At 45.4% G+C, this 13,407-nt stretch overlaps 1 protein-coding gene across 1 annotated transcript in view; it reads left to right on the top strand.

Annotated features, from left to right (window-relative positions):
* SLC45A2 (solute carrier family 45 member 2) overlaps positions 1–13,407 on the top strand; it is a 232,821-nt gene that overhangs the window by 122,838 nt on the left and 96,576 nt on the right. The window contains exon 4 of the mRNA XM_086962926.1: positions 1,084–1,227. Within this exon, the coding sequence (XP_086819052.1) occupies positions 1,084–1,227 (144 nt within the window). The remainder of the gene's footprint in view (positions 1–1,083; positions 1,228–13,407) is intronic.

Below are 13,407 nucleotides of genomic sequence, written 5' to 3'. Positions count from 1 at the left end.
TATATGCTGTCCTGGCAGCTACTGTCCAAAAAGCTTATCTGGGTTTCCCTCAAGAACCAGAAACCCATGTATTGAACCTGGCATTGCCAGACATGAGTGGATAAGGCAAACTTATCACACGATTATACCCAATGCTGATACCATGCACAGATGACCACATGGCAACGTTGAATCTGCAGTGGGAAAAAGATGCAGGTGAGGAGCTAAGTGAGTGCTAATGGGTGACCATATTAAGCAATTGCAGAAGCGTCACTCGAAATGTGATATTGAAACTAATCAATTATAAATGCTTATATAGGGATGACATAATGCTGCAATGGCTACATAGGGTTGACACATCCAAGCCAGGTAATAGTCCTAAATGTTGAGCTGCGGTGGGGACTTACCTGCATATGTGGTGAAAGTGCTAAGAGGTGCAGAATTTTTGGCGAGAGGTGGTCGAAGTATTGGGGGAACTGACCAGAATGTCAATTCAGCCGACTGGTATGTTTACGGGGTTTTGTAACCCACACCAAACATTCTAACCACATGGCGAAAGTGCTAGAACTAGGATTAGCAGTTGCTAAGAAACGTATAGCTTTGAAGTGAATGACTAGCAGATTTCCTACCCGAAGACAATGGATGAGGGAACCTGCATGCTGTGTGCGGGCCGAATGTGGAGTTAGACCCAGATTGGTGCATGAACAGACAGGCCAGGGAGGTTCCTTGGAATGGGACATGTTAGAGGTCTGCTTGGAACATGCGATGGAGAATCAGTCCCATGGCAGAGCATGCTGCAGAACCCCAGTTGGGACAGTGAGTGGTGAGATAATAGAAGTTCCTGGGTGTGCTGTCCTTCAATGTTTATCTAGGTGAAATATATAAAAACCATCTTCTGCTAATAATCTGATTGTACACTGTGTTGCTGCTGACTGTACGCTCCTCCACAGTTGAGTACGAGTAGGGGGGAGGGAGGCAGGGGAGACTTAATGTTGTAACACTGTTAAAAACAATAAAGAAATATTTAAAACAAGACTTTAAGCACCGGTCAAAGAGCTTTCCACAGGAAAGAGCATGTACTCAGATGCTGCATTTTTTTTTCAGGTGCAGAAGCGAATGACTCTGAGCTCCCTGGTGAAGGCCATCGTGAACATGCCTGTTCATTATCGCTGTTTATGTATCAGCCACCTCATTGGATGGACCGCTTTCCTTTCCAACATGCTGTTTTTCACTGACTTTATGGGACAGGTGTGTATAGGACTTAAATAATAACTTTCCTTCTAACCATATGTACAAAAACTCCTGGGTAAAATTTCTACTAGTTGTCGGGATTGGATGCCTCTTGTTAATGATTTTGTAAGAAGCACTAGGGAATAAGGTGGACAGGTGGGTTTTATAACAAATTGTGCATGTCCTATTACTTGTCATGCACAGTTTGCAGTCCTCAGAAATTGGGAGTAAGAATGACTTGCTCTAATTTCATAAATCTCATAATGGTCCCAAAGTGTAAAACGAGATGCAAAAAACTTGGCATTTATCATGGAATCATCTCCAAAGGATGATTTTGAAAGTAATTTCTTGAAATATCCTTGCGAGATAAAAGTCAGATATACAATATGCCACCAATCACCCAATGTGATGAATGCAACAATGAAAAGAACCTCTCCAATATGGTAGCTGCTTATTGGTACTATATTACCGATCACCCCAGGATCGGTTGGCAAATTTTGCAGCAGAAAAGTAAATATTTCTAGGCATACACTGTAAAATGTGCAATATGATTGCAGTACCTAGAAAATGTGCCAGTCACAAAAATACAGCTCGGCCTCTGGTCTGTGTCTGCTGGTGACTCTGCCAAGTTACAGTCTATTTGTAACTTGACATAGTCTTCACCATTATTGTGCCTTGTAACACGAGGATGTCGCATACCTGAAAGGCAGATTTCAGTTTGAAAGCTGTTTCCCTCTGGCACCAGACAACCTGCTTTACAGGTGTACACATGGCTACCTGTTGTGTGTGGGGGGAATGGGTGGGGGGTGGGGGGAAGGGTGGAAGGGATGTGGGCCACTGGAGACTCGGTGGGAGCGGGGAATAGAGGAGTGTCAAAGGGAGGCTGGGGCACCGGAAACACAGGCTAAAAGGAGAGGGGAGGCAGAGCACATGCTGGGAGGGCATCACAGGAGTCTCTTGGACAATGGAGCAGGGACAAGTGAAGACAGAGGTAGGTAGGACAGTAGGTAGGGTTGCCAGAGGAGTCCTTGGGTGAAGGTGGGAGCACAGAAATAAATTGCAGTATTTTTGATTAAAGTGTCAATTTTGTGGGTGGTTTGTGTTTTTTTTTTTTTTTTTTGCAGAACACAACATCCCGAAATACCATCACATCAACCATTATTCATTCAAAAACATAATTTTGCAACTTTTAGAAGTAGTCAAGGAGTGCCAGTTTAAAAGTAATTCTGGATGCTGGTGACCAAAATATCACTTTAGAGTTTTCCAGATTTTACTTCCTTTAATGGATTTCACAACATTCCATACTATGTTGTTTTCTTCCTTGTAAACACATATGTATTCATTTAACCTCACTGTTACATACAACATAATTGCTGTGGATACCTGTGCCCTCAACCAATGATACCAATGACCTTAACAACTTCTGTTGTCCCGCAGCCTTACCCTTCATAACAATGGTGATAGAAACATGTGTTGCCTCCTAACTTTCACTTCACATCTAGTCAAATAACCCCCAAACATTCCAATCTGAATTTAGAAAAGTTTCTGATTCCTTGGCTGGGTCAACTCCTTCCTACTTTTGCTTCTAGGTCTTTTGCTTCCTGTGATATATTCAACCATCTCGTTTTCATCTTGAAAGAATGGCCATTGAGGAAGCCATTCTAAACTGGTTCACGTCCTACCTATCGAACCACTCCCTAGTAGTGAAAATGGAGACCTCCATATCTAGCAAAAACAGTCTACTTCAAGGCATTGGTCAGGGCTCTATTCTGTCCCCCACTTTAACCCATATCTGGAGCCACCTGAAATGTGCCTCAGACACTTATACTTTATCATCCATACAGACTTAATACCCAGATCTGTTTTAAGATTTCATCACTGAATGACATCCTCCCGCTCGCCAACAGCCTGAAGAAAATTAAATGATGGATGTCAAACCGCCGCCTAAAACTAAACCCAATGAAACAGGATTCCTATTAATCTCACTATACCCTTCCAACAATGGATTAACTCATGTTGTTCTCTAGATGGCAGAACAATATTGTGGATAATGGCAAATCACTGCTATTCATCCTAGGCCGCTGGCTTAGAGTACAAAGGCAAGCCTTTGCTATGGACAAGAATGCATGCGACCTTGGAGCACCAGGCACTTCATTCCAGGACTTAAGGTTTGTAGCCCTTGCACTTGTTGTTTCCAGATTGGACTAAATGAATACACTTCTATTTAGACTCCTGAAAGTTCATTTGTGCATTCCCCACACCCCCTAGAGTTATGTTCCACACAGCAGCATACTAGGTTTCTGGGTAAATGACGTTTGACAACATCACTGCTTTTAGACCATGGGCCTATCTGCAGAGCAACCCCAAACATTTTGCTTTCACCCCTCCTGCTTTGCTGAATTCATTGCTGGCATTCGGACTCTCTGCACTTTACTCCTGCTAACCAGTGCTAAAGTGCTTGTACTCTCCTACCTTAAACATGGTAACATTGACCTACACCTGGTTGCTACATTTAATTTAATTGTAAATCCCTAGTAAATTAGTGCTGCATGTACCCAGGGAATGCAAATCAAATACTACTACATCTGCAGCAATCATTGTGCACCCAACTAAAGTATTACTTTAAAACATTTCTCGAGCCTGTAGTGCAGTTTTAAACTGCCATTTCGACCTTTTTTTGCGAGGCTTAAACCCTTCCTTTTGAATTTTTTTTGTCAGGTAGGCCCTGATCAGCCCATAGGGCAGGCTGCATTGTATTTAACAAGTAGGACGTGTATCTTTAAGTCTTATAAGTTCTGCTAGCCTTTCCCTCTCATTCAAGAACATTGGGTTACCTTATTAAACGCTAACTTTTGAGTGAGTGCAGGTAAAAATCTCATGTATGAACGCAAAAGAATTGTGATTTAAAACTCTCTTTAAATGCAAAATTGGGTTTTAGATTACAACTTTGGAAATTACACTTTTGGAAAGTTAATCAAATATACAGAAAAAATACACCCTGCGCCTTGGATTGGTATTTCACTTCACTTCGGTGAGCATGTAACCCTTACAAGTATCTTCGGGCAATTAAGGTATTTGATTTCTTTCCTAGTGTACTACCTGCTGCTCTTTAGTCTACTGTATTCCTAGTGTTTTAGTGACATATATATGTGTATTCCTTGCTCAAGACTGGTATCTGTACAATAACAAACAATAGACACACTATGACATAGAACAAGTTCTGATTTGTCATTCCGTTTTTTTTATCTGATTATTCCTCATGTAAATTTATAGTGCAATACGAAAACAAATAGTCATATATCACATTTATACAATACAGACATTATGCAGTTTAGACATACAAAAATTTCAACATGTCAATTCCATATACAATGCCTATGCAGGCATTACACTCAAACATACGTTTCCTAATGAAAATTCTCAAAAGAAGATTTGGGGATATATTATGCTCCCTCGAAAGATTGAGCCTATAAGTAACATGTAGCCATATGGCGTTGGAGTTAAAATAAAAGTTATTATATTGCAGTTATCTTAGAGGATATAAATATTCGTAGTAGTATACTTTATTCGATAAAAGAAATTCATCATAAAAGTGTGCAATTTATACAATACATCAAGAATAATAAAAGAGCAGGGACCTACCAATCCTATATAAACATACATAATCCCCTACTACTCAATGTTGTTAAAATTACTAAGATACAGTACATTAAAAAAATAAAAGTGCAGGGACCCACCAATCCTATGTAATCATACAGCATCACATACTACTCAATTTATACAATTACTAAAAATATACAATAAAAACCATTGTGATAAGAACCATAAAAAAGGCACTTCCTGCCTTCCTGCCTTGGGGCCAGCTGGTGGTTAGGTTAGATGGGGGGTAGAATTGGTCCTCCTTGAACGTGTCTGCCACGCACTACCCAAATATTTAGCTACCCCGCACACCATAGCAATAGAGGACGTATCAGTGCAAAGGACCTGTAAAGCCACTTTGCGACAACTAAGGCCCAACGCCTTGCATAGTGGTTTTAGCCATATCTTCCTGGCAACCCTATATGCTGGGCAGGCAAAGAAAAAATTAGCCACAGACTCGTTGGGGGCTGCACAACCGGGACAGGCTTTTGGTAGAACACCTGAATCTTTCCACCCAGAAGAGAAGTCATTCACCGGTAATGTTCCAAACCTCAGTTTTAGGTAGAGTGATCTGTCCAGTTGTATATAATCATTTAATCTCAAGGAAGCGCTGGGAGAGAAGGCCCCCTTCGCTTCTGCGTATGGCCATCTCATGTACCCAGTCCAAATAGAGCTTCTTGATCACTGCCTTGGGAGGTGGTGTTTGGCTCAGCCATACTTCACTTAAGCCCAGTTGCACAACCAGCTGCCTCAGGTTGCACAACCACTTGATCTTATTGCCTGTGTTGAGGAGGATGAGTTCATATAGAACTGAAGCATAATTGTGGAGCTCCTGGGTCCTTCTCAGATGCACCCAAAAGAGTAGTGGGCGCAGACGCACTACATCTTTTATGGGGCGCCTGCCTAGGTCTAACCGTAGTGGGATTAACGGGGTGGATACTGGGAGGGCCACCAGTTCTCTCATAAACTTATTTTCAGACGTGGCTAGTTCTGTTATGTTCTCAACCCCCCACAACTCGGATCCGTATAAGGCTGCCGGCAATACTTGACCGTCATAAATTGCCAGAGGTGGTGCCACAGGCTTGCTAGACGACTCCCGCAGTTCCCTTAGAACCACCCCTGAAACTCTTTTGTGGTTTAATAACATTTTGGCCAAGTGGTCTTTCCATTTCATCCGGCTGTTTACCCTTACCCCCAAATATCGACCAACTCCAAGGGGACACCATTAAGGGAAACATTGTTCCTGAATCTCTAGGAAAGTTGAAATGGCCATAAGCTTTGTTTTAGAGGTGTTGCTGATGAGGAATCTAACAGTGCAAAACACACTAAAGTGGTCCAAGAGTTTTTTAAGACCTGTGGGGGTTTTAGAGATCAAGATGGTGTGATCCGCGAAGAGTAGAGTAGGTGTTTTTTCCCCCGCCAGGGATGGCGCATCTGCTGCTTCCTCCCTCAGATGATCTACCACTCCATTCACAAAGAGGGAGAATAGGGTCGGTGCCATAACACATCCCTGGCGGACTCCACTCCTCATGGGCACCCTTTCTGTCAGTTGTCCCTGGGTGCCCCATCTGATTCTCGCATAATTCCCCTCGTGTAGCTTCACAATAAGACCCAAAAGTTACCCTGGGAAGCCCATCTTCCCCACAATATCCCACAGCCTTGCACGAGGGACCAGGTCGAACGCTGTCTTGAGATCTATGAATTCCAGATAGAGGCTACCCTTGTTGATGGTCACGGCCTTCCAATAGATCGAAAAAGAAACGGAAGACCTGGTCAATCGTACCCACCTTCTGGCGAAACCCTGCTTGAAAGTGGGAGAGAACATGCTCCTCTTCCATCCAAACACCCACCCTAGAAATGATGACCCTGCCAACCACTTTCTGGATCACGTCAATCAGACTGATCGGTCTGTAATTGGCAGGGTATTCTCTTGCGCCCTTTTTGTACACTGTTACCACCTCTGCTCCCTTCCGTGAGTCTGGCACGGGATAACCCTTAGAGATCAGATTCATATATTAGGGCGATTAATCTGCCCAGGCATCAGGGTCATTCAAAAGAAGGTCCCCTGGTATCCCGTCCGGGCCAGCTGCCTTCCTAGGGGTCAGGTGTCTAATTGCAACTATTACTTCAGAGGGCAGAAATGGTTCTTCGAGTTCCGCTAGGGTTTGGGTCCTAGAATCTGAGTCTGCGAGAGGGGAGTCTAATACTTCTCTCCCATCATACAGCACTGAGAAGTGGGAATGCCATTGCTGTTCCGTTATGTGGTTAGCAATTGGTGGTACACTTTGCTGCCTAGCCTTATTAATCAAATCCCAGAACAGCATGGCGTTCTTCATGTTGGCAGCGGATTTAAGATCCTGCCAATGTTGTTCCTCCCACTCACGTTTGGCCAACACTATCGCCCTTGCATAGTCCTTCCTAGCCGCTCTAAGTAGTGAGGGATTCTTTTTAAGCAAGGCGACTGTGAACTCCTTCCGTTTCGCCTTACACTGGTCTGAATACCATGGGTTACTGGAAGTGGCCAGTTTATTGTTCCCTCTGCCCATTTTGCCCTGGACTACAAAGTATTGTCCTACCTCCTCTATCGTATTCTTGTAAGCCAAGGAAAATGGCGGCCCCTGGTCACTGTCATTACTCAGTTCGAATTCCTCCAACTCTGCTGTCAGTTCAGCTACATGTGCCCTAATCCTTTCAAGATTCCCTTCCTGTAGTTGAACCTTATCCCATTTCAGCCTGCGGTTACCATTGCAAGGGACAACCTCACTGATTATCTTCAAGGGGGCTTTATTCCCACTTCCCTTTAATTTACCCCACGTTATCTTCGTGTATAAGGGGTTATGGTCGCTGTCCAGCGAAGGTACGACCACCATATCTATTAGGTTGCACCACAGTGTGACATCCAATAGGATGTAGTCAATTCTGGATGGGCCATTAAGCCTATTAAAGGTCATTGCTCCGTCACGGTCAGAAATTGTCCTACCATTTAATGCTCTTAAATTAAATTCCATGGTCAGGGCATTGATCTGTATTTTTTAATTGGAGCAAGTGAGAGGGCTGGGATGGACCATCTGGAGTCCTCCTCTATACCCAGGGGGTCATCCCTAGATAGGGGTTCGAATGTACAATTGAAATCCCCTCCCACTAAGATTTTAGAGGTTGTCAGACATTTGGCTAATACCTGTTCTAGGATCGCAAATGTATCTGAGGTTGTGTCCCCCGGAGACCCACTAGAATAGATATTAAGAAGGTCTATCCTGCACCCCTTGCTATGTCCTGGGAAGGAGATATATAAGATGTCCCTGGACACTGATTCGTGAAGGTTGCATAACCGGATTTGTGCACTGGGAGCAGGCTCCAGGTTTCTTGGAACATGCATACGTTGAACTTCTCGATGAACGCATTCCATTCTGGTAAAAACATCTTTTTTTGCAACCCAGCCACGTTCCAAGATAGGAAATGAATAACCCTGTGGCCTATAGCAGATAAGTTAAAGATGACTCCATTATTCCCACCCTGCTCGCTAATATCTTCTACGGGACTAACTAATTCCAATGGTAAATTGGTGTCATCGATACCCCTCGGGATCTTTGTTTGTAGGGTAGCAACAGCCCCGCAGCTATCATCAAAATGGGGAGCTATAGGGTCCACTTTCCCAGTCGCAGAGTTGGGATCGTGATCCCCCTATTTGAGAGACTTGGTGATAGTGCATGTCACTCCACCATATCCAGGCAGCTAAACCTATTCATAATCAGGAAGCCCCCCAGTTATCCCTAAGAACTGGCTCTATGGGTGGGTGCTCCCCCCAAGGCCCCTGGTTTCAACCCCAATCTCGATGCCCTACTCTATGCCAGTTGCTATTAGCTCTAGGATCCCGTATGAGTCCGCTCATAGGGGGGTAGAAAAAGGACAGTCGTCTAGTGGCAATACCTTCAAACCTTTCTTGTGTGTCCCATGCACAAACTTGAGCAGCAGTGTGTGGGTCCTCAAAATTAATTATCACACAATCTCCCCGGACAGATTTCCTCTGATGCCCCAGCCATGCCACCCTCCTCACTGTCAAGATCTTACCTCTGCGATATGGGGGTAAAGGCCGGTTTTGGTTAAGCCAGTGTCGGACTTTATTATGTAGCGACCAGCTGGTTTCCTCATGGGGTGCCTCCAATTCTGGGACCCCCGTCATGACCACCACGTACGGTGTGGCCTCCGGGGGGGAGGTTCACCACTCTTCCTCTGTCCGCTACTCCACCATTTTTGTTTCCCTTTTAATGCGTGTTATATTCCCCGGGTGGAGTGGCCCCTTTACCGGGAAGATCGAGGCCTGTGTGGGATATACCTTCCTTTTCCACTCTCTTTTCAACAACTGGGGCTGGATTAGGCTTGGTGTTAACCGCTACTAGGGGGGGTTTTGTAGGAGCTTGTACATAAGCTTTTTTACTGCTTAATGTGTTGCTCCCAACTTTCTGGGCCCCGATGTTTTTTGGTAGATAGACTTGGTACAGAGATCAGCTAGTTGGTTTTCCATGTGGGTTAATCTATTCTCTATAGGAGAGAGATAGCATTTAAGGAGCTCTTCTAGTTTCAACAATATTTGGGTGTCAACCGCTTCCCTACTAACAATTCTCCCACCCGGGCTGGTTGGACCTTCTAAATTCCCTGCACTCCCAGACTTTGTTATAACCTCACTGCCCAGAGGGTCCTGGTTTATGTTTAGTTTTAGGGTGACAACCCTGGTAGTCTTTTTCTGATGACGTCCCCTTCCCCTCACTTTTTTTTAATTCCTGTCTTTTAGGGATGGCGCCCTCCCTCCTGCCCCTCAGTGTATTAACAATTGTGTTTTCCTGAGTGGGACTGATGACTTATTCCGGGGTATTTTCCAAATCTGTACTTAATAGCGAGGCACATGATAGATGAGACGCTGAGAGATCTACCGTATTAGGTAAACTACATCTATCAACATGTACCTCTGCCTGGACGTCTATAAGTCCCCCAGCCTTAGGATGTTCAGGAGTTTTGGCCTCTGCAAATGGACCCATAAAAGATCTTTTCTTTGCCAAGGCGAGGTCTTGGGACACCCTACGCTCCATTAATGTGATCCCTTGGTCTGTAAAGGTAGTAGCCCTTATGATAAAGTTGTCCAGGGTGCCCTTTAGATAGGGAGTAGAAGCAAAACTCCTGCTGGAGGATCCCTCGGGTAGACATTATCAGAGGTACAGATCACCAGTCTGAGCAGTATATAGCTGTATAGCAATATATATATATGGTTACAATGTGTGCTTACTGCAACTCACCAACCCAGGCTAGAAGTGAACATTAGAGGTCTGGCCCAGCCCGGCCTCCACCGGTCTCTAACGGGCTTAAAAGGGCCCGCCCTTGGCCCGGGCGCTCCCACGCGCGACTCGCGGGGCGAGAGGCGTTCCACTCTTTTAACGCGCCTCCTGGCGCTCTGCTGGCATCATCACCGCCGGAGCACCTGGGAGATGGAGTTCCCTGCCCTCACGGCGGCGATGTTGGCGGTGCGGCTGTGCTGGTGAATGTCGAGCCGTTCCCCTCACGGCGGAGTTATGGCTGCCCCAGGAAAGACTGCTAAGCCGTTCCCCTCACGGCGCTGTTGTCTCTGTGCAAAACGCTCCCAATGAGCGCTCGACGCTTCACTCTTTTAACGCGCCTCCGGGCGCTCTGCTGGCATCACCACCGCCGGGGCACCTGGGAGATGGAGTTCCCTGCCCTCACGGCGGCAATGTTGGCGGTGCGGCTGTGCTGGTGAATGTCGAGCCGTTCTCCTCACGACGGAGTTATGGCTTCCCCAGGTAAGACTGCTAAGCCGTTCCCCTCACGGCGCTGTTGTCTCTGTGCAAAACGCTCCCAAAGAGCGCTCGGCGCTCCACTCTTTTAACGCGCCTCCGGGCACTCTGCTGGCGTCACCACCGCCTGGGCACCTGGGAGATGGAGTTCCCTGCCCTCACGGCGGCGATGTTGGCGGTGCGGCTGTGCTGGTGAATGTTGAGCCGTTCCCCTCACGGCGGAGTTATGGCTGCCCCAGGTAAGACTTCTAAGCCGTTCCCATCACGGCACTGTTGTCTCTTTAGTTCTCCCGTGTATAGCTTAATCTTTTTGTTGGGATGTGCGCCCATGGCCACTTTTGTAATACGCTAACGCGGTTTGACCATCATATTGGGCCTGCTGTATTTCTCAAAGGTCTTCTTCAGGGTTGGGTGTATACTTTATTGGGACACAGGCATTCTCCTTTATGGATCTATTAAATAGTCTGTGAGCATTTCTCCTGGTGGAGCTCTGTGGTTGCCTTTTTATACGGGTTAACACTGTACCTTCTGTATGATGAACTGCCTGCTTCTGTTCATGTTCACCGTGGGGCTGACACCATGGGAGGTTTACTCGCAAGTCTTCCTCTCAGCCTCGTGTTCAGGAGATATTGCTCTCCTGATTTGAACACAATGCTTCCTGTAAGGCACAGTGTTCACCGGTATAAAAAGGCAACCACAGTGCACCACCAAGAGAAAGGCACATGTACTATTTATAAGATCCATTTAGAAGCATGACTCTGGCCTAATAAAGTATACACCCAGCCCTTGAGAACAAAATTTTACATGTCCTGGTAGTAAAAAAATCCCAAATTTATTATTCACTGTTATGAAGCCGACCCCTCCCTTAGATTAACATTGGGTATTCCTTATTAGCTTTAATAAGTGTGATTCCCAATTGGAATGAGGTAGAGCTGTCCTGTTTAGTACCTATGGAATAATAATGATAAATCCTCTTTAATTGTCAAGTTAAATTTGTCATTCAACCATTTTAAAAATCCCACTTTTAGAAAGATGCAATTTTTCTGCTCTTAGCCCTGTGTTCCTGATGTGTCTCCAATACACGTCTGGGGTGGGTGACAGCTAGGCCTTCTGCCTTCCCTCTAGACAGTCACACACAAAGGGAACTAAGGTGTTACTGATGGGCCTCCTGGGTAGAATGGCTGGGAGGAGTGGGCAGAGCCTCACACTTATACTTGAATAGGCTGCTTCCTGTTACCACACAAAGGTCTGCTTACCCCCTGTAGCTAGTCTGCAGCCAGGGCAAGAAGGTTGGACCTCTGTGCCCTCCAAAGCCCCTCTTTGAAGTCTCCCCCACTTCAATTGCACAACTGGGTATATGAACTGGACTTCTAACCCTACTAACTCGACCTGTGGATACTCTGCCTAGAAGGAGGACTGCTGTGCTGCTGAACGACTGCTGCTCTGGAAGAACTGCTTTTCTGCTATGCTGACCTTCCTGCTACTTTCCTTGCCTGAGTGAGAAGGTCTGGAACTGCACCACTTGAACCCAGAGTGACTCCAAAGGCTTGCTAGTTTGGCTCCTGTTTTGAAGCCTCACAGATATCAAGGACTTTTCAAACCCTGCTACAGCACCTGGACTCTTCCATCTGTGAGTCTAGCCCTGCCAAGTTGTGCCAAACCAGTCCTGGGCTCTTGGAGGTGGGTATAAAATGCTGCTCCAGCAGAAATCCGCGGATTGATGCTGTTGCACCGCTCAAAACCGGCGCATCTCCATCAAGGCAGTGCTGCTGCACTGAGGACTGTATGCATTGCATCCCTAATGGTGCAGTGCAGTGCCTCCATCTCTGACTTTGCACGGCTTGGAGCCTGCGCATTCGCTCCATCCTAAGGATCGATGGTGACGGCGCATCGCCTTCTCTGCTCCTCACATTCCCCTCAGGACATACAAAATTGCAGCGGGAAAAAGTTGGTGCCTGTATCCGACTCGCAATCCATTGCTGTCCACCTGAACTTTTGGATTAGACCCAGTCTAGTGCGACCAGATAGCCCCATTACCACTTTATGCTTTTAGCACTGTAATTCAAGATAATATTCTTTAAAAATTCATACCTTTGGTTCTACTTAATGGATGTTTGTTATTTTGGTTTTGTTTTCTTCAACAAATTACGGTCTATTTTTCTAACTAGATGAGGTGTGTATGTGGTGTTTTCACTGTTTTGAAGTGTTGTACAAATGTTACCTCACACATTGCCTCTTAAGTTAAGCCTGACATCTCTGTGCGGTGTGTATACTATGCTCACCATGGGGTAAGTATAGGTTAATTTAGGGTGTGTGTCTGACTTACCCTTACTAGGATTGTGGTTGCTGCTTAAACAGGGTGCATACCTCTACCAAGCAGAAACCCAATTTCTAACAACTTTTGTCCTGATGCAACCAACATCATTGCATCATTGTACTCCAAATATTAACCAAGGTACTTCTTGGTGAACGTGACTCTCCAAAGGGTGCAAGGTTGAACAGTGTAAGCTGACACCAACAGGTAGTAGGGGGGTTGTTACTCAAACTGTATGATACAAGCGATTACATAATATGTACCACATGGCCCTTAAGAGCCATATAATCTAAAACATAGGACATTCGAGCTGTTAAAACAGGAACATCACAGAAATCCAGAAAATCCTAGAATCATCTGTGGCTGGGATATAATCCCAACCACAATTACCGTGTTCATGATGTGCAACTGTTAACATTTGACCCTATGACCAGACTTATCCTT

Source organism: Lissotriton vulgaris, chromosome 3_1 (assembly GCF_964263255.1).
Source record: "Lissotriton vulgaris chromosome 3_1, aLisVul1.2, whole genome shotgun sequence".
In the NCBI taxonomy this organism is placed as follows: domain Eukaryota; kingdom Metazoa; phylum Chordata; class Amphibia; order Caudata; family Salamandridae; genus Lissotriton; species Lissotriton vulgaris.
Note: the sequence above shows the minus strand (reverse complement) of the source record. Positions and strands in the feature narration are given on the sequence as shown.